At 41.7% G+C, this 25,008-nt stretch overlaps 1 protein-coding gene across 1 annotated transcript in view; it reads right to left on the bottom strand.

Annotated features, from left to right (window-relative positions):
- The window catches only part of ndufa10 (NADH:ubiquinone oxidoreductase subunit A10), a 64,182-nt gene that overhangs the window by 26,037 nt on the left and 13,137 nt on the right, over window positions 1-25,008 (bottom strand). The window contains exons 3-5 of the mRNA XM_060929195.1: window positions 19,395-19,610; window positions 19,219-19,305; window positions 16,642-16,763 (exon numbers count right to left, since the gene is read on the bottom strand). Of these exons, the coding sequence (XP_060785178.1) occupies window positions 16,642-16,763; window positions 19,219-19,305; window positions 19,395-19,610 (425 nt within the window). The remainder of the gene's footprint in view (window positions 1-16,641; window positions 16,764-19,218; window positions 19,306-19,394; window positions 19,611-25,008) is intronic.

The raw sequence follows: 25,008 nt of genomic DNA, 5'->3' as shown, positions 1-25,008 counted from the left end.
CAATTTCCGCACCTATAGTTGCCATCAGGAAGGGGAGGAAATCTCCGTGCGCGGTCTGGTGGTCGGTCGGCCTTAACGACAAGGTTGCGTATATTGAATGAACGCTTGTATTGAAGTATTTCACCTGACGTCACAGGGTCACGTGACGCCCCGGTGTCCACCATTTTGGACGGCAAGCTAGCTAATGTCAACAACAGTAGCTGGTATGTTACTGTAGCAATATTTACGTTCAGTCATTTGGATGACTGTTAAAACCTTTCAGTCTCAAGTTTTTCCTTTACTGGATTTACTAGTTTACTGAGCCGGCTCCCGGCTTGGCCGGCGCGCCGGCTCCCGGCTTGGCCGGCGCGCCGGCTCCCGGCTTGGCCGGCGCGCCGGCTCCCGGCTTGGCCGGCGCGCCGGCTCCCGGCTTGGCCGGCGCGCCGGCTCCCGGCTTGGCCGGCGCGCCGGCTCCCGGCTTGGCCGGCGCGCCGGCTCCCGGCCTGGCCGGCGCGCCGGCTCCCGGCTTGGCCGGCGCGCCGGCTCCCGGCTTGGCCGAGCGCGCCGGCTCCCGGCTTGGCCGAGCGCGCCGGCTCCCGGCTTGGCCGAGCGCGCTAGCTCAGTAAACTAGTAAATCCAGTAAAGGAAAAACTTGAGACTGAAAGGTTTTAACAGTCATCCAAATGACTGAACGTAAATATTGCTACAGTAACATACCAGCTACTGTTGTTGACATTAGCTAGTGCTAACAGCTAGTTGCTAATACACTGCTACAACTACACTGACCCTAATAATACAGTTCTTAGTCATTGTCTGGTAACAGCAAATTTATAACGGGCCATGTCTCAACAGACTAAGAAGTTATTTCAATGACATTTAATAACATTTTGTTTATCCTGAGGACCAAAAGTAAATGAAAATGTGAACAAACCTTAGCTGTAATAAGATGGCGACCACCGGCTCCAGGGACGACCCGCTGATGTAGGCATGTTACCCAGCCTGACACAAAATATTTGTAGGCATCCAAACTCTTATACGCTTTCAGATCAATACCTGTGTATGGCGATGGGTTTTTAACGACATAGGTATACAGATCATGTGGGCCGAAGTCAGGTAAAGACGAGGGCTTCGTGTACTTCCGTACGTCAGTGAACAATCCTGGTGGAAGCAGGTAAACGTCGTTCTCTAAGCCTGCGAACCTCAATTTTTGCAAATACCTCTCCCTCTGCTCACCCTGTAAATGCCCTACGTCGCTGGATAGTGAAGGTGTTTTCTGCATCTCGCTCCTTTTTCTTTTATGTTTTTCGTTTGTCGCCTTCCTCGCATTCAAACTGATTCGAGCCATGCCGTCCAAAATGGCAGCATCACATGACTTGGTCACGTGAGTGAAATACCTCAATACAAAACGTGGGGGCTGTCTAAACGAGGCATCGCTGAGGGTAGGGTCTGAGCTGAGGATGGGCCAATGTCTCCTCACTATCTCTTCAAAAAGCTTACGCAGTACTCGCCACTGAGCAATGCAGGATAGCCTATTGTCAGGGGCCCTGTGTCTTTTTCTATTAAGACACGTCTCTTGGTCAATGTTGTGGAACCTCTCTACTGCATTATTAATCCAATGTTCAGAGTACTCGCGCTCCCTAAAGCGCTCGGACATAGCACTACATTGCCTTGTGTAGTCTAGGTCAGAGCTGCAGATGCGACGTATCCTATTAAACTGACTGATAGGTAGATTCCGCTTTAGAGTGGTGGGATGATAACTTTTGCCATGTAAAAGTGTATTTCTATCCGTAGGTTTTTTGTAAAGGTCCATTTTTAACCTACTACCATCTACGGATATCAAGAGGTCCAAGAAGCTGATTTGTTCTTTATTAAAAACACCAGTAAATTTCAGATTTTCATTTCTCTCATTTAAAAAGTTCTGAAAATCAACTAGCTCAGTTTCTGTGCCTCTCCACACCACAATAATGTCATCAATATATCTCCTATAAAAGAGAATTTTATCATAAAATGGGTTGATGTAGTGCTATGTCCGAGCGCTTTAGGGAGCGCGAGTACTCTGAACATTGGATTAATAATGCAGTAGAGAGGTTCCACAACATCGACCAAGAGACGTGTCTTAATAGAAAAAGACACAGGGCCCCTGACAATAGGCTATCCTGCATTACGCAGTACTCGCCACTGAGCAAGCTTTTTGAAGCCCATCCTCAGCTCAGACCCTACCCTCAGCGATGCCTCGTTTAGACAGCCCCCACGTTTTGTATACAAGCGTTCATTCAATATACGCAACCTTGTCGTTAAGGCCGACCGACCACCAGACCGCGCACGGAGATTTCCTCCCCTTCCTGATGGCAACTATAGGTGCGGAAATTGCGCGCAATGTAATTTTACACGCAAATGTAATTCTTTCAACCACCCGCACACTGGGAAGCCTTTTAAAATAAAAGGCGTTATTTTGTGCAATACACGAAATGTAATTTATATGATTAAATGTCCCTGCGGATTAGCCTATATAGGCAAAACAACAAGGTGTCTAAAAACGCGCATCGCAGAGCATGGAAGCAACATACGGTTGAATGATGAGAAGAACCCTGTAGCTGTCCATTTTAACACGTTTAAACACAACCTCGCAACCCTTCAATATATTGGCATTGAACATGTTGCTACACCTAGACGTGGGGGTGATGTTGATAATCTCCTTTTAAGACGTGAGGCTTTTTATATATATATATATATATATATATATATATATATATATATATATATATATATACACACACACACATACATACACCTTGAACACCATTGCACCTAAGGGAATGAATATGTATTTTGATTTAAAACCTTTTTTGTAATTGATTTTCACGTGATATGTATTTTATATGTTGGTGTACTATATTCACATCTTTTTAATCTTTCAAACTTGTAAATGTTTTTTGGTTTTGCCTTTTGTATGACTGGTACAGGTTAAGACACCTGTCTGTCTAATTGATTGGCACCTTTGGGTGCCTTGCCTGGGCGGGTGTAGAGCAGGGTCATGTGATATAGGCCACAGCCTCTTCCTGTTACCCATATGCCTGATGAAGATCCAGGGTGATCGAAACGTTGCTTGTTTTAATTAAATAAAGTTTATTTTTTGGAGCGTATCCAGCAGTGTGCAGACCTACTTTCTTTTATAATCCAATCTCTACCCAACCACCCGTCATTTTAATTCTCCTCGGATCAGCACCGACCTCACATTTGGCCTTGGGAGAGTTCAGTTGACGGAAATCCATCACACGACGGAACACTTTAATCCATGTAATATTACCAGACTTTGACTGGAAAAATCTTGTAAAGTCTGACAAAATTCAATCTCTCTGGTCAGCTTGTCCGATGAAAATAATTCCCTGCACATAGTTTGAATTTCAGTACAATGTACTAAAACAATTTCTACACTACCCTTCCATTTTTTAATGAACAAGCCTGTTCATTTTTCGTTTGAAAGTCACAGGTGGTTGCTGATATATGGGAAATTAAGCAACCTGTAGCCGAGGCTCCATTTCATTAATTCTAATAAAGCCTATGTACGAATGTCAAAAACACACAGGCTGGCTGCTATAACGAGCGACAGGGATCAGACAAGCCTTAATTTATTTATTTATTTTCCTGAAACCAAGCAAGTCTAATGACCAGGACTCAGTCACAGTCTGAGGTGACGGACACCACTGATGATGTGGCCGCTCCACCAGAAGAGAAAGCGAAATGTCAGGCGTTCAGGTTCGAATGGAAAAGTAAATTCCCCTGGCTGAGGTGTGACGTGATATAGATGGGACTCAAGTCGACATAACGTACAGTGGCTTGCAGAAGTATTCATCCCCCTTGGTGTTTGTCCTGTTTTGTCGCATTACAAGCTGGAATTAAAATGGATTTTTGGAGGATGAGCACTGTTTGATTTACACAACATGCCTACCACTTTAAAGGCGCACATTGTTGTTTTACTGTGAGACAAACAATAATTAAGATGAAAAAACAAATCTGGAGTGTGCATAGGTATTCACGTCCAACCAATTCACTTCATAAAATCACATAAGTAGTTGATTAATATCCACCTGTGTGCAATCAAAGTGTCACATGATGTCTGTATAAATCAACCTGTTCTGGAAGGACCCTGACTCTGCAACACTACTAAGCAAGCAACATGGAAACCAAGGAGTCTCCAAACAGGTCAGAGACAAAGTTGTGGAGAAGTATAGAACAGGGTTGGGTTATAAAAAATATCCCAAACTTTGAATATCCCACAGAGCACCATTAAATCTATTATAGCAAAATGGAAAGAATATGTCACCACTACAAACCTGACAAGAGAAGGCCGCCCACTAAAACTCACAGACCGGGCAAGGAGGGCATTAATCAGAGATGCAACAAAGGCACCAAAGAGAACACTGAAGGAGCTGCAAAGAGCCACAGCGGAGATGGGAGTCTCTGTCCATAGGACCACTTTAAGCCGTACACTCCACAGAGTGGGGCTTTATGGAAGAGTGGCCAGAAAAAAATAAATAAATGTCACTGTTAAGAAACCATGTTTGGAGTTTGCCCAACAGCATGTGGCAGACTCCTCAAACACATGGAAGAAAATCCTCTGGTCAAATGAGAAAAATTGACCTTTTTGGCCATCATGGGAAATGCCATGTGTGGCACAAACCCAACACCCTGAGAACACCATTCCTACAGTGAAGCATGGTGGTGGCAGCATCATGCTGTGGGGATATTTTTCATCTGCAGGGACAGGAAAGCTGGTCAGAACTGAAGGAAAGATGGATGGCACTAAATACAGGGCAATTCTGGAAGAAAACCTGTTTGAGTCAGCCAGAGGTTCGAGACTGGGACGAAGGTTCACATTCCAGCAGGACAATGACCCTAAACATACTGCTAAAGCTACACTGGGGTGATTTAAAGCAGGGATGAGAGTGGGTCCTGATGATGAAAAAAAAAAAAAAAAAAGCAGAAAATCTGTAATAAGGGGGGTCCCGGGGGGGGGGCACCCCCGGGAATTTTTTTTCAAAATGAGACCTTACACACCCCATTTCCTGCAATCTGAGCTGTAGTTAATTAAAACACCTGATGCCTATTTTAATACTTATTGAAATAAAAACACTATTATATAGAATATGTATCAAAATCAATGTGTTTTGCATTAATTCAAAATAATATCTACATTTTATGGGGACTGGTTATTGCTCATTGTCAACACTTGTTTTTCTAAAAAATGTCCATTAAAATTCAGTTATTTACAGTTCCATTAATAATTCAAATTTTCATATATTCAATATATTGAATTAAATAAAAACATTAATATCTTATGGAAACTGACCTTTTCCTAATGTCCACATTATTTGTATATGATTTCTTCACAATGTCTATTTAAACTTTAAAAGTTATATAGTTAAACACTGTCAGCTATAATTCAAATCATCATATATTCAATGTATTGAATCAAACAAATGCATATTTTATGGGGACTGTCTTTATCTTATTGTCCGCATCACTTGTATGTTTTCTTGTCCATTTACACTTTTTATAGTTAAAAGTTATTTACAATTCCCAGTTATTTTTGAAACAAATTTTCATTTGATCATTTAGACTTCAGCTTCTTGGCCAAAGCCAAAAGCTTATCAGTCCTCTCTTCTTTTTCTTTCATTAGCCAGCGCCTCCTGTGGTTTTACATGCTCTAACCTGGCTCTCTTCTGCTCTCTTGCTTTCTTTTTGCTTTGCTAAACTTGTTTTTTTTATACCAGCATCAATTTCACGTACCTTCGCTTCATCTCGCTTGTCAATAGTATTCGGCATCTTGAGAAAAGACGCCGATTAGAGGAGCGTATTTTTGATATGCAGCTCACGAACATGTGGAAGTTTTGATAAAAGAAAGCGGATGTGGGTGTCTTTGTAAAAACTGTTTTGATTGGCTTTTATGGTCTCGACATCGATGTTTTGACCAATAACAATGTAGATAACATGAATTTTACATCACATTCAACGAGACTAAAGATAGCGACTTACAAATAACATGTAAACATCGTTGGAGTTAATAAAGTTTGAACAGCATGAAGGAACATACCCTAACCCCCCGAAATTAATAAAAAAAAAAATTCTCAACTGATTTGGCATAATAGAAAAAGCTCGTTTTTTACTCAGAAAAAGTGGAAATCCGCCGAAAAGCGGAAATCTCATCCCTGTTAAAGGCAAACATTTAAATGTCTTGGAATGGCCTAACCAAAGCCCAGACCTCAATCCAATTGAGAAACTGTGGCAGAACTTGAAGATTGCTGTACACCAATGCAACCCATCTAACTTGAAGGAGCTGGAGCAGTTTTGCCTTGAGGAATGGACAAAAATCCCGGTGGGTAGATGTGCTAAGCTAATAGAGACAAACCCCAAGAGACTTGCAGCTGTAACTGCAGCAAAAGGTGGCTCTACAAAGTATTGACTTGGGGGTGAATACCTATGCACATTCCAGATTTCTGTTTTTTCATCTTATTGTTTGTGTCACAATAAAACAGTTTGCACCTTTAAAGTTGTAGGCATGTCAATCAAATGGTGCCAACCCTCCAAAAATCTAGCCTGGCAAGCCAGAGTAAATGTGAATATTTAGTCTGGCCTCGATCTGTAGACATTTCCGAAGCGGGTAGGAGGAACAAACCGCTGTCTTTCAAACTGTCTCTGTGCGTATAGGCCAACGCTCTGACCAATCAGCGCAACGGTGACTGTGACGTAGTCAGAGCGACAGAAAGCAGTGGGGGAGGCCTTGAAATAAATAATTTTTCAAAATGCGTATTAATTAATAAACAGGTTCTAGATATTAAGAAGTTTGGAGATAATGACCACAAGTTTGGAGTCTGTACCACATACACTTTTTTTTTTCCCCAAGTGTTTTTCAAGGGTTTGCTTAAACTGTTTTTGAGAGTTTTTATTTAGTTGTGTTTGGTGAAATAATTTCCCTTAAATTTAAAATAACGGGAAAATAAGAAACAATCAAAAAGTAATGTTTCAAAGCTGTTTATTAATTCTTCGTACTGCACAAACTAGCCCCATCCTTTTGGCTACGAGCGGAGCCAGCTGGTAGATCAGACTTTTGCCATAGCCGGTTGGCAAAACAGCGAAACGTCCTTCTTGAAAAGGAATGAGCGGAGAGCCTCTTCCTGCTCATGTTTCAACGAAAACTCAAAGTCTAATTCTTCTAAAACTGATTCCAAAGCGGAGTCAAACGTGCGCTGTTCACTAGCGGTAGCCATCTTTCCTGCTGTGCTTTCTCCAGCGTCGCGCAGCTTTGTCATCACTCCTGCAAAAGCCCGCCCAAAGAATCCAAACAAAAACCTTGCGTTGTGATTGGCGGGCACGATTTGATGCCCGGGGTGTTTTTGTTTATATGGTGCGAGGCTAGACCCACTCGCTAGGCCAAAATATTTTTGGCCGCTAGGTGGGTGGGTCTAGTTTACTAGGCTACCAAAAATCCATTTTAATTCCAGTTTGTAATGCGACACAACAGGACAAACACCAAGGGGGATGAACACTTTTGCAAGGCACTGTATTTACTACAGGGTTGACAAATTTGAGAATCTCGGCTCTAGTTGAGCAGGTACAGCAATGACCATGTTTCAACTGTAACCAGAATGTCAAGGACACAGCAGCTCATCTGGCCTGCCATCAGGACAACCATGCCTACCAAAATATCAAACGGAACCGAAATGGCACAATGTGAGAGAGGACCAACCTCCACGACAAATTGTTTACAACAGGAAAATCAACAAAGGACTACATTTTGTTCCCCGACTGAAGAGCGACCCAAAACACTGATCCAAAACTGAATTTGCATGATAAATGAGAGAGGAGATACAATTCTAGGTCAGAAGAAAACGTGTTAAGGTGGCCCAATTACTAATTTATCAAAAATTGACGATACAATGCCCAAGTTTTGTACAGAAGGTCTAGTTCTTTCCAATAAAACAATCAAAACTGAAATCCACTGAGAACTGAGGGAGGGACGAGACATGATTTAACTGAAAATAAAGCTGTAAACAAATTGTTTACAACAGGAAAAGCAACAAACAAATGACTGACTATATAGTGGACTACACAGGGAGTTCGCCATTTTGTAGTGCTGTCCGAATGTATAGACCCTTTTCAGTCACGTGACCTTCGTAAACGCGACCGCCATTTTGGACATGTAGTGGACTTCGGCTCGAATCGGTTTGAATGCGAGGAAGGCGACAAACATAAAAGAAAAAGGAGCGAGATGCAGAAAACTGTATTTACTAGTTTACTGTAATTATGATCTGGCAGCTATTTACACCGGATCCAGTGTAAATAGCTGCCGGAGCTAGCGCGCTCCGGCCGGCCGCAAGCGAGCGCGCTCTGGAACCTCGGACGTTGGCTCCGGCAGCCATTTACACTGGATCCGGTGTAAATAGCTGCCAGATCATAATTACAGTAAACTAGAATGGGATGTTAACAGCAATGTAATGCCTTTTCTGGCTAATTTTATTCGTCTTACCTCCAACAAAGTGGTCACTACACAAGCGTTGGTATGCCGCAATCCATCTTCTCCGTCGGTCAGCATCTACCGGGATCCGATAAAATGATAACCCTTGCCTTGTTTGTTGATGGTTACTACATCCAGGTGCACAACAATATAGTGGCATGATGGAAGTCTTGCTGAAAATAAACACTTTGCTGCCGTTCCTCAATGTTGGCTGTGGTAAACTACTGGTAGTACATGTCCAAAATGGCGGCCGCGTTTGTCGTGACGTCACGTGAAAAGGGTCCATAGTGAGAATTACTGCACCCTATATAGTGGACTCGCAGTATCCCGCAATGCAGCGTGAAAAGTAGTGTAGTGTACAACCGATGGTCACTAACCAAGCAATATATACAGTATCATCATACACTGCGGTCGCGCTGAAAGAGAGAAAGGGTGGGGTGGGGTGGAGGGGAAGGGTGTCAGGGTGAACAGACGGTGGAAGAAACACATTATAAACAGAAATTCAAGTACAATTAAAAATAGTAAGAGAATAGAAAAAAGTGTTGTAGTTGAGTCCACTAAACCTCGAGTCCAAGTCCAGTCTCAAGTCCCCAGTGTTTAAGTCCAAGTCATTTAAAAAAAAAAAAATTGGAATCTAGTCCACTGTTGACCCGAGTCAAGTCCGAGAACAAGACTCTAACTGCACCATTTGATGGTGGCTGTTTTAGCACCATTAACATTAGTTTGTTCCTGAACATGACATATGAACAGGTGAATGTGCTTCTCTTTATCAGGGAGAGCAAAGTATTCTGTCAGAGATGGTTGGGAGACAGATGCAAGTGCAGAAGGTGTGTTTATTAATACAAGTGAAGACGGTAAACAATCCAGAACAGCAGGCAAAATCGTAAAACAGGCAATAGGTCAAGCGAGGCACAAAACAGGCTATCGTAGACTAGAATCAAAGACGAGAAACAGGAAGTCAGGGATCAGGAAACCAAACAAGGAAATAAGGTTCGGTAATGTGTCGGCAACGCAACTCGATACTTCGCAAAGTAAAGTGTGTTTTCACAGTTTTTAAATGGGTGCACTGATTGTGCCTTAATCCTGTGCAGGTGCGAGTCGTTTATGGCGCGCATGCGAGAGTCCGCTTGGAGCGCGCCTGAGAGTCTATCTGATGCACGCGCCAAGGTGCGCAGGTGAGACACTGACACAAAATTAGTACAAAACTGTATATCTACATTAATTTATGTCTATATACATTTGGACACTGACAATTTTTTTTTACCTGTTTACTGAAACATATTCAAGTTATAGTTATATAATGGACATGGACATAAAGTCCAGACTTTCAGCTTTCATTTGAGGGGATCCACATTAAAACTGGATGAAGGGTTTAGGAGTTTCAGCTCCTTAACATGTGCCACCCTGTTTTTAAAGGGACCAAAAGTAATTGGACAACTGACTCAAAGGCTATTTCATGGGCAGGTGTGGGCAATTCCTTCGTTATGTCATTCTCAATTAAGCAGATAAAAGGCCTGGAGTTGATTTGAGGTGTGGTGCTTGCATTCGGAAGATTTTGCGGTGAAGAAAACATGCGGTCAAAGGAGCTCTCCATGCAGGTGAAACAAGCCATCCTTAAGCTGCGAAAACAGAAAAAACCCATCTGAGAAATTGCTACAATATTAGGAGTGGCAAAATCTACAGTTTGGTACATCCTGAGAAAGAAAGAAAGCACTGGTGAACTCAATGCAAAAAGACCTGGACACCCACAGAAGACAACAGTGGTGGATGATCGCAGAATAATTTCCATGGTGAAGAGAAACCCCTTCACAACAGCCAACCAAGTGAACAACACTCTCCAGGAGGTAGGCATATCAATATCCAAATCTACCATAAAGAGAAGACTGCATGAAAGTAAATACAGAGGGTTCACTGCACGGTGCAAGCCTCAAGAATAAAAAGGCTAAATTGGACTTTGCTAAAAAAAAACATCTAAAAAAGCCAGCACAGTTCTGGAAGAACATTCTTTGGACAGATGAAACCAAGATCAACCTCTACCAGAATGATGGAAAGAAAAAAGTATGGCGAAGGCGTGGTACAGCTCATGATCCAAAGCATACCACATGATCTGTAAAACACGGCAGAGACAGTGTGATGGCGTGGGCATGCATGGCTGCCAGTGGCACTGGGTCACTAGTGTTTATTGATGATGTGACACAGGACAGAAGCAGCCGGATGAATTCTGAGGTATTCAGAGACATACTGTGTGCTCAAATCCAGCCAAATGCAGCCAAACTGATTGGTCGGCGTTTCATAATACAGATGGACGATGACCCAAAACATAAAGCCAAAACAACCCAGGAGTTTATTAAAGCAAAGAAGTGGAATATTCTTGAATGGCCAAGTCAGTCACCTGATCTCAACCCAATTGAGCATGCAGTTCACTTGTTAAAGACTAAACTTCAGACAGAAAGGCCCACAAACAGACAGCAACTGAAAACCGCTGCAGTAAAGGCCTGGCAGAGCATTAAAAAGGAGGAAACACAGCGTCTGGTGATGTCCATGAGTTCAAGACTTCAGGCAGTCATTGCCAACAAAGGGTTTTCAACCAAGTATTAGAAATGTACATTTTATTTACAATTATTTAATTTGTCCAATTACTTTTGAGCCCCTGAAATGAAGGGATTGTGTTTAAAAAAATGCTTTAGTTCCTCACATTTTTATGCAATCATTTTGTTCAACCCACTGAATTAAAGCTGAAAGTCTGAACTTCAACTGCATCTGAATTGTTTTGTTCAAAATTCATTTTGGTAATGTACAGAACCAAAATTAGAAAAATGTTGTCTCTGTCAAAATATTTATGGACCTAACTGTAAATATCTTATGTCAAATTATGGCACATTACAAAAAAATAAAGAAAAAAAAAATCAGAGTCCTCGTCTCCAATTTATGAGTTCGGCTGCAATTAATGCACGAGTCTGACTCTTTAAAATTAGGGCACGAGTCATGGACTCGCATACTACAAGCCTGATAGAAAATAAGGTAAAATAGAATAAGAGATAAAATACAAGAATAAAAAAAAAAAAGTTAGAGTGCAGAGTGAAGAATTAATCAAAAGCCTCAAATTTGATTGAATAAAAGGCAGCAGCAAAGAAAAAGTACTCAGCCTTGATTTAAAAGAACTGAAAGATGTAGCAGACACAAAGTATTTTATTTTTTTTAATGTGGGAAATGCGCTCAGTATAATATGGATTTATCACAGAAACACACGCATGTATTTATTATTTTGAAAACCCACCAGCCAACTGATCTGGTACATTTTAATTGCGCGACAGTAATGACGTAAATAACGGCGCGGCGGAGTAGTGTCCGAAAGCGTTTGTTCATTTTACCAATGAGCTCACCATATAGCCCTCTATATAGAATTCCCAAGTCAGTGAGTAGTGAATGAGCGAGTGATTTCAGACGCAGCCCAAGTTTTGTTCCTCGAGGGAAGATCTACCCAAAACATCGATCAGAACTAGAATTGGACGAGAAATCAGAGAAGAGATACAATTCTAAAGAGAGGCCTGGAAAATTCGTTAATTTGGCCTAATTAGTAACTCATTAGCAAAAACAACGAGAAAGTTTTGTCCGGAGCGAGGAGTTCTTTCAACCAAAAACAAATCGGAACAGAAATCCACGGAGAACTGACGGATGAGAGACGATTTGACTGAATTGTGGACGATGGACGCCACGCCATGGCAACAGCTCATCGGCCTTCTGCAGGGATCCCAGCAGTAATTGAAAAAAATAGAGGAATGTAAGAAACTATCACCGGGCGGCACGGTGGTGTAGGCTAGTGGTTAGCGCTGTCGCCTCACAGCAAGAAGGTCCGGGTTCGAGCCCCGTGGCCGGCAAGGGCCTTTCTGTGCGGAGTTTGCATGTTCTCCCCGTGTCCGCGTGGGTTTCCTCCGGGTGCTCCGGTTTCCCCCCACAGTCCAAAGACATGCAGGTTAGGTTAACTGGTGACTCTAAATTGACCGTAGGTGTGAACGTGAGTGTGAATGGTTGTCTGTGTCTATGTGTCAGCCCTGTGATGACCTGGCGACTTGTCCAGGGTGTACCCCGCCTTTCGCCCGTAGTCAGCTGGGATAGGCTCCAGCTTGCCTGCGACCCTGTAGAACAGGATAAAGCGGCTACAGATAATGAGATGAGAAACTATCAGCAGGGGTCAAGGGGGCTGCCTGAAGTTGTTGAGATTTTAACATTTAAAGATGCTATAGAACACATTTTTTACATAGATTTAACATAGAAAAGCAACAGAATTTAACCATAATGTGTATCTATTTGATGCCATATTTTGTAATCAATGACATAAGTGGCAGAAAAAAAAAATTATAAAAATTAGACGAAAATGTAGCTTTGAAGAATATACTTGCCTAAATATTCCACTGATTTTGTTATAACAATAGTATCCATAGTTCATCTCATTTATTTTTTTTGTTTCAAGTTAATGTCAAAACTAGTCTAAATATAAGCCACATTCATTTTTCAAAAATCATGAATATGAGCAGAAATCAATGATTCAGTAATATTAGATATATACATATGTACAGCAAATACTGGAGATATTTGATTTAAACCTCTCTTTTTGAAAGGTTTCACTGCAAAGGAATTTAATGCTCTTTTCTGGGGTGCATTCGGTCTTTCCTCCAGTTTTCTCTGCTTTTGTTTCTCTGATCTTTCCTTCTGCTTTTCTGATGTTCCTGCAGTGCTCTGAATTAAGTTCAACGCATTAGAAACAAAAGCACAAACGGAGTTAAAACATGTTTTCTAGCAAATGGGCGCAGCCATATTGTTTTCTTGTTCTATCGCGTACAGTCTCGCGGTCAGCGTTGCCAGATACTCCTGACGTTTTCCAGCCCAAAATATGTTCAAAACCCGCCAAAATGCACTTGAAACCCCCCAACTGGGCGGAGAACCGCGCAATCTGGCAACACTGCTCGCGGTATTTACATCAATTTAACTTCCGAGTGTTCCCGAATGTCAACGAGAACAAACGAAGCCGACGAAAACATCGCTAAACAAGCAAACCAAATCAGAACGTATTCTGCTGGTCATTTTACTTAAACATATTTTTAATGGATATACAAGAGATTTAAAAAAAAAAAAACACTTTCGCTAGAAAATAGCGGAATTCCGCTAAATAGCGGACGTCTGGGATCCCTGTTTCTGGTCAGAGGAGCTAATGAAAGGCCAGTGTGAGAAGGCTAACAGAACGTCAAACAAAAAAAAAAAGCAGTGTTCTCAGCTTCATGTAGTATTTGACATGGCCAAACACGATCTCTCACGTAATCAAGGCGGCAGCTGCACGCTTCATTACTGCGAAACGTCGTAAAAAGGGAAATGACAGCCAGCATTATATTTCTTTGTTCCATTCCATTTCGTTATAAAAACGGAAATCATCAGCAGCACGGCGTTGCCTAATTAAGATGTTATGAGGCAGGCGCAGTTAGGCTACATGTACTTTGAGTTTGCTAATTTCACACCTACACAGGAAAGATGTTAAATTCCTTGTGCTAGAGGTCGGGGATTTCCCACAGTGGCCCATCAACAATGAAGTCTTAAAGCTAGACTGCCTTTCAGATTTTTCAAGTGTAGGTCATTAAAAGAATTTTCCTGACACCCAGGGTTTTATTTAAGTGGATCAAAAGCTACTGAATTCGAATCACAGACTTCAAATTTTATTATTTATTTATAAAACAGAACAATTAATGAATTTAAAGGAGATACACAGAACCATGGCCTCACTTTTTGTTCATAAATGCCTTGAGACCTTAAGAATGGCATAGGAATATAGTTTTAAGCATTAACAATAAATCTAATACAGTAACTTTTACGATTAAAGTGATTCATACAGACAGCGGTCTGAGTGAATGACCTTGACATCTGTGACATCACAGCGATTAGTCTATCGGTCTCATCGCCACTTCCGCTATACTAAAACACAGAGCTGACTGCAACTCCGATCCTCCATTTTGAGCTAATTTATCACCATGCCAGGTAGATGCGCTGCTGGTGGGTGCAGCAACACGACAGAAGGTGGATTTACGTTGCATTCATGGCCCAAGAATGTTCAAACTGCAAAGATTTGGACGCGTTTTGCAAGTTCACGGGCACACTGGCATATTATTTTGATAAACTTGTGCTGGAGTGATAAAAGCTAAAGGAAATGTGTGTTACCGCAGCTTGTGTTGATTAGCCCAACGTTATTTAATTATTTATTTTTGCATCATGTACATGAGTTCGGTTGATTTGAACTCGCCAAAATTTCAATAAATACACTGTAATGTTGTAAATGTGCACCTTGATCTGGCCTGCCTAGATCAGTTGATTTACAGTGCCTTGCAAAACTATTCATACCCCTTGAACTTTTTCACATTTTTCCACCTCACAACCACGAACTTAAGTGTTTTTATTGAGATTTTATGTGATAGACCAACACAGAGTAGCACATAATTGTGAAGTGAAACAAAAATGATAAATGGTCTTCAAAATTTTAAATAAATAAAAATCTGAAAAATGTGGTGTGCATTAGTATTCAGCCCCCTGTACTCTGATACCTCTAAATACAATCCAGTGCAATCAATTGCCTTCAGAAGTAATCTAATTAGTTAATAGAGTCCTACTGTGTGTAATTTACTCTCAGCATAAATACACTTGTTCTGTGAAGGCCTCAGTGGTTTGTTAGAGAACACTGAAGAACAAACAGCATCATGAAGACCAAAGAACTCACCAGACAGGTCAGGGATAAAGTTCTGGAGAAGTTTAAAGCAGGGTTAGGTTATAAAAAAATATCCCAAGCTCTGAACATCTCAAGAAGCACTGTCCAATCCATCATTCAAAAATGGAAAAAGTATGGCACAACTGCAAACCTACCAAGACATGGCTGTCCACCTAAACTGACAGAGCGAGCAAGGAGAGCACTGGTCAGAGAAGCAGCCAAGAGGCCCATGATCACTCTGGAGGAGCTGCAGAAATCCACAGCTCAGGTGGGAGAATCTGTGCACAGGACAACTATAAGTCTTTGCTCCACAAATCTGGCCTTTTTGGAAGAGTGGCAAGAAGAAAGCCATTGTTGAAAGACAGGCATAAGAAGCCATGTAGGGGACACAGCAAACATGTGGAAGAAGGTGCTTTGGTCAGATGAGACCAAAGTTGAACTTTTTGGCCTAAATGCAAAGCGCTATGCGTGGCGGAAAACTAACACTGCTCATCACCCTGCACACACCATCCCCACTGTGAAACATGGTGGTGGCAGCATCATGCTATGGGGATGCTTTTCTTCAGCAGGGACAGGGAAGCTGGTCAGAGTTGATGGGAAGATGGATGGAGCTAAATACAGGGCAATCCTGGAAGAAAACCTGTTGGAGGCTGCAAAAGACTTGAGACTGGGAAGGAGATTCACCTTCCAGCAAAACAATGACCCTAAACATACAGCCAGAGCTACAATGGAATGGTTTAGATCAAAGAATATTCATGTGTTAGAATGGCCCAGTCAAAGTCCAGACCTAAATCCCACTGAGCATCTGTGGCAAGACTTGAAAATTGCTGTTCACAGACGCTCTCCATCCAATCTGGCTGAGCTTGAGCTATTTTGCAAATTTGAATGGGCAAAAATTTCAGTGTCTAGATGTGCAAAGCTGGTAGAGACATACCACAAAAGACTTGCAGCTGTAATTGCAGCAAAACATGGCTCTACAAAGTATTGACGCAGGGGGGCTGAATACTAATGCACACCACATTTTTCAGATTTTTATTTGTTTAAAATTTTGAAGACCATTTATCATTTTCGTTTCACTTCACAATTATGTGCTACTCTGTGTTGGTCTATCACATAAAATCTCAATAAAAAACTTTTAAGTTCGTGGTTGTAAGGTGGAAAAATGTGAAAAAGTTCAAGGGGTATGAATACTTTTTCAAGGCACTGTAAGCTCATTACAAATATAATGGCATTTCTCTAAACTGTCCAGGAAATTGAAACCTTTTTTCCTCGAGTGGAAACACTTACCGGAATCTGCTGAGGTGTTAAATCTGAACTCTAAATATGGTTTGATGACACGTGTATGTTCTGGAAATGAGTGATGTTTCTCTTCAGCTCTCTTTGTGGAGTTCACTGTACACACCTTTCCAGATGCCTTGAGCTTCTTCTGCACCTCTTCAGCAGGAGAGTCCACGTAGATGACGACGTGAGGGGCTAAAAACTCACAGATACTGATGCCCTTAATCTCATTATAATGGTCCACACCTGCAGGACAGAGGGGAGGGGAAAGAGGAAAAAAAAAAAGAAAGAGAGAGAAATGCTTCACAGACTTCAGGAGGAAGAGAGAAATCGAAAGATTTACTTGCGCTAGACAATGACACATGGAACAAACACATTTTACAAGCTTTCTATCGCCACTTTCCTCACCACAACCACTGCAGGATTCAAAACAGGCCAGTTTACATTCAAACACTGAGGGAAAGTTGAGCAAGGAGAGTGAAGGAACGAGTCTGTAATAGTGAAAATGACGCAACACTAAGACTTGTGGACTTTCCCTGTACTTTCACTGGCCTGGAAACAATCCCATCAGTCATTATCTTATTACAAATTATTCATTCTGAGTGGGTATTTATAGCACAGCGCTGCTAAATTCATAAAGCTGATGACTAGTCAGAAGGTGTTCCTCGAAAAGTGGCAGCAGGTTGATGTACAATGTCTTGCAAAAGTATTCATCCTCCTTGGTGTTTGTCCTGTTTTCTCGCATTACAAGCTGGAATTAAAATGAATTTTGGGGGGTTAGCACCATTTGATTTACACAATGTGCCTGCCACTTTAAAGGGTGCAAATTGTTGTTTTATTGTGACACAAACAATAATTAAGATGAGGGGGGAGAAGAAAAAAAAAAAAACACTGCTGAAAATAACATGTTTGGAGTTTGCCCAACAGCATGTGGCAGACTCCCCAAACACATGGAAGATGATTCTCTGGTCAGATGAGACAAAAATTGAACTTTTTGGCCATCATGGGAAATACCATGTGTGGCACAAACCCATCACCCTGAGAACACCATTCCTACAGTGAAGCATGGTGGTGGCAGCAGCATGCTGTGGGGATGTTTTTCATCTGCAGGGACAGGAAAGCTGGTCAGGACTGAAGGAAAGATGGATGGCACTAAATACAGGACAATTCTGGAGGAAAACCTGTTTGAGTCAGCCAGAGGTTTGAGACTGGGACGAAGGTTCACATTCCAGCAGGACAATGACCCTAAACATACTGCTAAAGCTACAGTGGAGTGGTTTAAAGGGAAACATTTAAATGTCTTGGAATGGCCTAGTCAAAGCCCAGACCTCAATCCAATTGAGAATCTGTGGCATAACTTGAAGATTGCTGTACACCAACGCAACCCATCCGACTTGAAGGAGTTGGAGCAGTTTTGCCTTGAGGAATGGACAAAAATCCCAGTGGGTAGATCTGCTAAGCTAATAGAGACAAACCCCAAGAGACTTACAGCTGTAACTGCAGCAAAAAGTGGCTCTACAAAGTATTGACTTTGGGGGGGGTGAATACCTATGCACACTCCAGATTTCTGTTTTTTCATCTTAATTATTGTTTGTGTCACAATAAAACAATTTGCAGCTTTAAAGTGGTAGGCATGTTGTGTAAATCAAATGGTGCTATTTTAATTCCAGCTTGTAATGCAACAAAACAGGACAAACACCAAGGGGGATGAATACTTTTGCAAGACACTGTAAATCATTTGTAATTCTTCATCACTTATGCTGACCAAGCTTGTAGTATTCAAGTCCGACTCGTGCCCTAATTTTAAGGACTTATGACTTGAGCACTGATGACTCGGACTCGTGCATTAACTGCATTCGGACTCGTAAATTGGAGACGAGGACTTTGATTCGTTTCTTTATTTTTTTGTAACATTCCATAATAATTTAGCATAAGATATTTATATCTACATTAATTTTTATACTAATTTTGTGCAAGAGAATGCACATTCACCTGTTCATACGTCATGTTCAGGAACAAACTAACGTTAATGGCGCTAAAATGCCTGGAGAGAACGCCACTAGGATTGTCCGCTTTGCTTATACAGACTTCTTGTGCAGTGGGAAAAAAATGCACGGCTGTGTGTTCCATATGTAAAAGAACTATCGAGGAGACGACGGGGACGACCTCGAACTTGAATCATTTGGAAAGACTCCACCCAGAAAAGTAAGTGACGCGCTATGTTCATTGCTCTGTTGACAGTAGGCGGGGCTTGCTGAGCGATGAACAAGCTTTTTATCTGTAGCCTGTTAACTAAAATGGGGCAGTTGAGCAGTAACGTTAGTCCAACGCAGCAGCAGAGACGGTTTCACATACAGGCAGCAACAGCCACCGTCACATGGTGCGGTTGGAGTCTTGTTCTTGGACTCGACTCGAAATTTTCTTTAAATGACCTGGACTTGAACACTGGGGACTCGAGGTTTAGTGATTCGATTACAACACTTACGCTGACAAACAGACTGGCTGCCATTTTGCCGAGTCACTCAAGGGGATTATCGAGAAATAACACAATTTGCTCGACCAATCAGCGGACAGGATTTCCTATAATCGCCTCAGTATTTATACTGATTGTTCATAATGGTGAAGCTACCGTATGGTATTGAGACTTCTAACGTTACTTTGTATATCAGAGAGACCTCAATAAATTTCCAGAAGGACTTACACTGCTTCCTGATGTAGCCTTGATTGAACATGGCCTCCAAAAACACCACATCGCTGAAAGGAGACCGTTCAAGAATGACTCCCTGGCCTGAAGGAACAGCAGAGAACATTTTTCCCCCATTTTTCCATGTCAGAGGAATGTTTCAAAAGAAAGAAAGAGAGAGAGTTGCTGTGAACCTGTAGTGAGAAGATGCTCGACAGCGTCTGAGTACTGCAGCAGCCTCATCAGGTACATCCAGGACTGCAGACGGTACGAGTTTCCGTCACTGGCTTTAGGATCCAGGTAGAACTTCTCTAGGCTGCAGTTGCCGTTGTAGGCTGAATCCAGAGGGACTTTCTCCTTCGTCATTTTATCCAAATAGTTCACATCAGGCTCAGGCATGTAGAGCATCCCTAGATACAGACGAGATAAGCAGGATCAAATCTATAAACTGTACAACACACAAAAACCATTCTGGATTGGTTGTTTTTTTTAAGAAAATTGTATTTGGAAAGAGGTTAAAAGGAATAAACCCCAAGTCAGATAGACTGCATTAAGCGTTAACACCTACACAGGAAGAAATGTGCTGTGACGCACAGGTTGGGCAGCTCATTCTCTAATCCAGGGGTTCTCAACCTTTTCTGCTTTAAGGCCCACCTTTCATACTTGCAGACTGCGAGTTGGCCTAGTGGTTAGCATGTCCGCCTTTCGATCGGGAGTTCTACTCATGGTCAGGTCATACCAAAGACCATCATAAAAATGGTACCTACCGCTGTCTGGCAAGGCACGCTGCAATACAGATGCGAGTGGGGAGTCTCACTCTCACAGTTACTAGACAACTAGCCCCCCCACTGAGGTCGAGGGCTAAGGAAACGGAGATCGGCGCCGCCCTATGCGCCACATGGCATTGGAAGGGACTTTGACTTTCATACTTGTAATGAGTCGGGGCCCATTAAAAAAGATCCCCAATTATTTTGGCTTATCTATTCTATTAAAATCTAATAACCTACTGTAAAGTGTATTAATGGGATGCAACATCACTCCCTGTTACAGCCGGGAGCCCAGGAATTAAATAAATGCAATAAAAATTTTTTTTAAATTGCAGGTGTTGTATTTAAAACTGTACATATGTGCCAGAAGCCAAACCATGCACTCAGGGCATTCTCAGTCAAAAGAGAGTGATGATCCAAAAGTGGAGTCTGGTCCATTAACGCAAGAACTTATTGCCATGTTTGTGTTCAGCAAACAAGCAAATTATGAAAACCAAGAGGCACACTCAAAAGAAGTGGATATAGAAACCACTCAATGGGATTACAGTGGTGCTTGAAAGTTTGTGAACCCTTGAGAATTTTCTATATTTCTGCATAAATATGACCGAAAACATCATCAGATTTTCACACAAGTCCTAAAAGTAGATAAAGAGAACCCAGTTAAACAAATGAGACAAAAATATTATACTTGGTCATTTATGTATTGAGGAAAATGATCCAATATTACATATCTGTGAGTGGCAAAAGCATGTGAACCTCTAGGATTAGCAGTTAATTTGAAAGTGAAATTAGAGTCAGGTGTTTTCAATCAATGGGATGACAATCAGGTGTGAGTGGGCACCCTGTTTTATTTAAAGAACAGGGATCTATCAAAGTCTGATCTTCACAACACATGTTTGTGGAAGTGTATCATGGCACGAACAAAGGAGAGTTCTGAGGACCTCAGAAAAAGCGTTGTTGATGCTCATCAGGCTGGAAAAGGTTACAACACCATCTCTAAAGAGTTTGGACTCCACCAATCCACAGTCAGACAGATTGTGGACAAATGGAGGAAATTCAAGACCATTGTTACCCTCCCCGGGAGTGGTCCACCAACAAAGATCACTCCAAGAGCAAGGTGTGTAATAGTCAGCAAGGTCACAAAGGACCCCAGGGTAACTTCTAAGCAACTGAAGGCCTCTCTCACATTGGCTAATGTTAATGTTCATGAGTCCACCATCAGGTGAACACTGAACAACAATGGTGTGCATGGCAAGGTTGCAAGGAGAAAGCCACTGCTCTCCAAAAAGGACATTGCTGCTCATTTGCAGTTTGCTAAAGATCACATAAACAAGGCAGAAGGCTATTAAAAAATGTTTTGTGGATGGATGAGACCAAAATAGAACTTTTTGGTTTAAATGAGAAGCGTTATGTTTGGAGAAAGGAGAACTCTGCATTCCAGCATAAGAACCTTATCCCATCTGTGAAACATGGTGGCGGTAGTATGATGGTTTGGGCCTGTTTTGCTGCATCTGGGCCAGGACAGCTTGCCATCATTGATGGAACAATGAATTCTGATTATACCAGTGAATTCTAAAAGAAAATATGTTAGGACATCTGTCCATGAACTGAATCTCAAGAGAAGGTGGGTCATGCAGCAAGACAACGACCCTAAGCACACAAGTCATTCTACCAAAGAATGGTTAAAGAAGAATAAAAAGTTAATGTTTTGGAATGGCCAAGTCAAAGTCCTGACCTTAATCCAATCGAAATGTTGTGGAAGGACCTGCAGCGAGCAGTTCATGTGAGGAAACCCACCAACATCCCAGAGTTGAAGCTGTTCTGTATGGAGGAATGGGCCAAAAGTCCTCCAAGCCGGTGTGCAGGACTGATCAACAGTTACCGGAAACATTTAGCTGCAGTTATTGCTGCACAAGGGGGTCACACCAGATACTGAAAGCAAAGGTTCACATACTTTTGCCACTCACAGATATGTAATATTGGATCATTTTCCTCAATAAATAAATGACCAAGTATAATATTTTTGTCTCATTTGTTTAACTGGGTTCTCTTTATCTACTTTTAGGACTTGTGTGAAAATCTGATGTTTTAGGTCATATTTATGCAGAAATATAGAAAATTTTAAAGCATGGGTGTCAAACTCTGGCCCGCGGGCCAAATTTGGCCCGCAGTGTAATTATATTTGGCCCGCGAGGCAATCCCAAATAACTACTCGTCGGATTTGTGTATGGCACATTCACCGCTAATACTACACAATCCCATAATACCCTGCTGTTGTTTTGGCGCATCAATCAGGACAGGACCCAGAAACACAGTAGGACATCCAAACGTTCAACAACAAACGGACAGTTGCCATAGCGACTTCACGCTACAACTTTCACCGTGCTACCCCTTCCCAAAAATGGCGAAAAGAAAGGCAGAAAGCCGGAGCTTTCTGGACAGGTGGGAGGAAGAATATCTGTTTACATATGCAAAAGACAGACCTGTTTTAAAACTAAACTGTGCTTGTGGGAGAATCAGATGCTGCAAGGAAACCTTGGCCATTTTCCCTGCTGCCAAACCATAAAAACGCAGATCTCTACCGCCGTGTTCCCATGCGCACGGTTTACTGAAAAACTCAGTGTACTTGGCGCTGAGGTTAGCCGGCGATTTGCTGACTTTGATGTCCAGAAATGTAGGTTTGAACTGCTCAGTAATCCCTTCGCAGTTGATGTGGAAAACGCACCAACCAACCTCCAAATGGAGCTGACTGAACTCCAGTGTAATGACACGCTGAAGTCAAAGTATGATGCTGTGGGTGCCGCACAGTTTCCACAGTTCATCCCTGACACAATGCCTCAGCTCCGCACCCAAGCTGCTTAGATGCTCTCCATGTTCGGCAGCACTTATCTACAACCCCGATTCCAAAAAAGTTGGGACAAAGTACAAATTGTAAATAAAAACGGAATGCAATGATGTGGAAGTTTCAAAATTCCATATTTTATTCAGAATAGAACATAGATGACATATCAAATGTTTAAACTGAGAAAATGTATCATTTAAAGAGAAAAATTAGATGATTTTAAATTTCATGACAACACCACATCTCAAAAAAGTTGGGACAAGGCCATGTTTACCACTGTGAGACATCCCCTTTTCTCTTTACAACAGTCTGTAAACGTCTGGGGACTGAGGAGACAAGTTGCTCAAGTTTAGGGATAGGAATGTTAACCCACTCTTGTCTAATGTAGGATTCTGTCTTAGGTCTTTTTTTGTCGTATCTTCTGTTTATCATGCACCAAATGTTTTCTATGGGTGAAAGATCTGGACTGCAGGCTGGCCAGTTCAGTACCCGGACCCTTCTTCTACGCAGCCATGATGCTGTAATTGATGCAGTATGTGGTTTGGCATTGTCATGTTGGAAAATGCAAGGTCTTCCCTGAAAGAGACTTCATCTGGATGGGAGCATATGTTGCTCTAGAACCTGGATATACCTTTCAGCATTGATGGTGTCTTTCCAGATGTGTAAGCTGCCCATGCCACATGCACTAATGCAACTCCATACCATCAGAGATGCAGGCTTCTGAACTGAGCACTGATAACTCGGGTCGTCCTTCTCCTCTTTAGTCCGAATGACACGGCGTCCCTGATTTCCATAAAGAACTTCAAATTTTGATTCGTCTGACCACAGAACAGTTTTCCACTTTGCCACGGTCCATTTTAAATGAGCCTTGGCCCAGAGAAGACATCTGTGCTTCTGGATCATGTTTAGATACGGCTTCTTCTTTGAACTATAGAGTTTTAGCTGGCAACGGCGGATGGCACGGTGAATTGTGTTCACAGATAATGTTCTCTGGAAATATTCCTGAGCCCATTTTGTGATTTCCAATACAGAAGCATGCCTGTATGTGATGCAGTGCCGTCTAAGGGCCCGAAGATCACGGGCACCCAGTATGGTTTTCCGGCCTTGACCCTTACACACAGAGATTCTTCCAGATTCTCTGAATCTTTTGATGATATTATGCACTGTAGATGATATGTTCAAACTCTTTGCAATTTTACACTGTCGAACTCCTTTCTGATATTGCGCCACTATTTGTCGGCGCAGAATTAGGGGGATTGGTGATCCTCTTCCCATCTTTACTTCTGAGAGCCACTGCCACTCCAAGATGCTCTTTTTATACCCAGTCATGTTAATGACCTATTGCCAATTGACCTAATGAGTTGCAATTTGGTCCTCCAGCTGTTCCTTTTTTGTACCTTTAACTTTTCCAGCCTCTTATTGCCCCTGTCCCAACTTTTTTGAGATGTGTTGCTGTCATGAAATTTCAAATGAGCCAATATTTGGCATGAAATTTCAAAATATATCACTTTCGACATTTGATATGTTGTCTATGTTCTACTGTGAATACAATATCAGTTTTTGAGCTTTGTAAATTATTGCATTCCGTTTTTATTTACAATTTGTACTTTGTCCCAACTTTTTTGGAATCGGGGTTGTATGTGAGCAACTTTTCTCCTCAATGAAGATGACCAAAACATCTCACAGGAGACGTCTGACTGATGAACACCTTCGCTCGATACTGAGGATTTCCTCAGCTCGGAGCCTGAGCCCAGACATTGATGAACTAGCATTCAAGAAGAGATGCCAGGTATCTGGCTTGGGGCACATCAGATTAGATCAGTGTGTAGCAAACTGAGCAATAATTAACCTTTTCTTTATGCACTTTTTCTTGCTACTCCAAGGCATGGGCTTGAATGGTTGATTGATTTATTATTGTTGTTTTATTTTTAAAATTATTAGCCTGTGGAAAAAGTTTATTTTGATATTTAAATCAGAAGGCTGCAAATGGAAAAGAGGCATACAATTTTTATTTAAATTTCATTTAATAAATTAATGCCATTGATGTGTTTTTTTTATTTGAAATTCGATTTAGCATGTCTGCACTATTGTTATATATTGTATAGTAATAAGCGTTGCTTGTTCCATATTCAACATTAAAGCAAAACTTGTTTGGGTCCATATTAAAAGGTTCATTTGTTCAATGTTGGCCCACGACTT

This window comes from Neoarius graeffei, chromosome 9, assembly GCF_027579695.1.
Source record: "Neoarius graeffei isolate fNeoGra1 chromosome 9, fNeoGra1.pri, whole genome shotgun sequence".
Classification (NCBI taxonomy): Eukaryota; Metazoa; Chordata; class Actinopteri; order Siluriformes; family Ariidae; genus Neoarius; species Neoarius graeffei.
The sequence above is the reverse complement of the archived record's forward strand: the minus strand, read 5'-3'. Positions and strand labels throughout refer to the sequence as shown.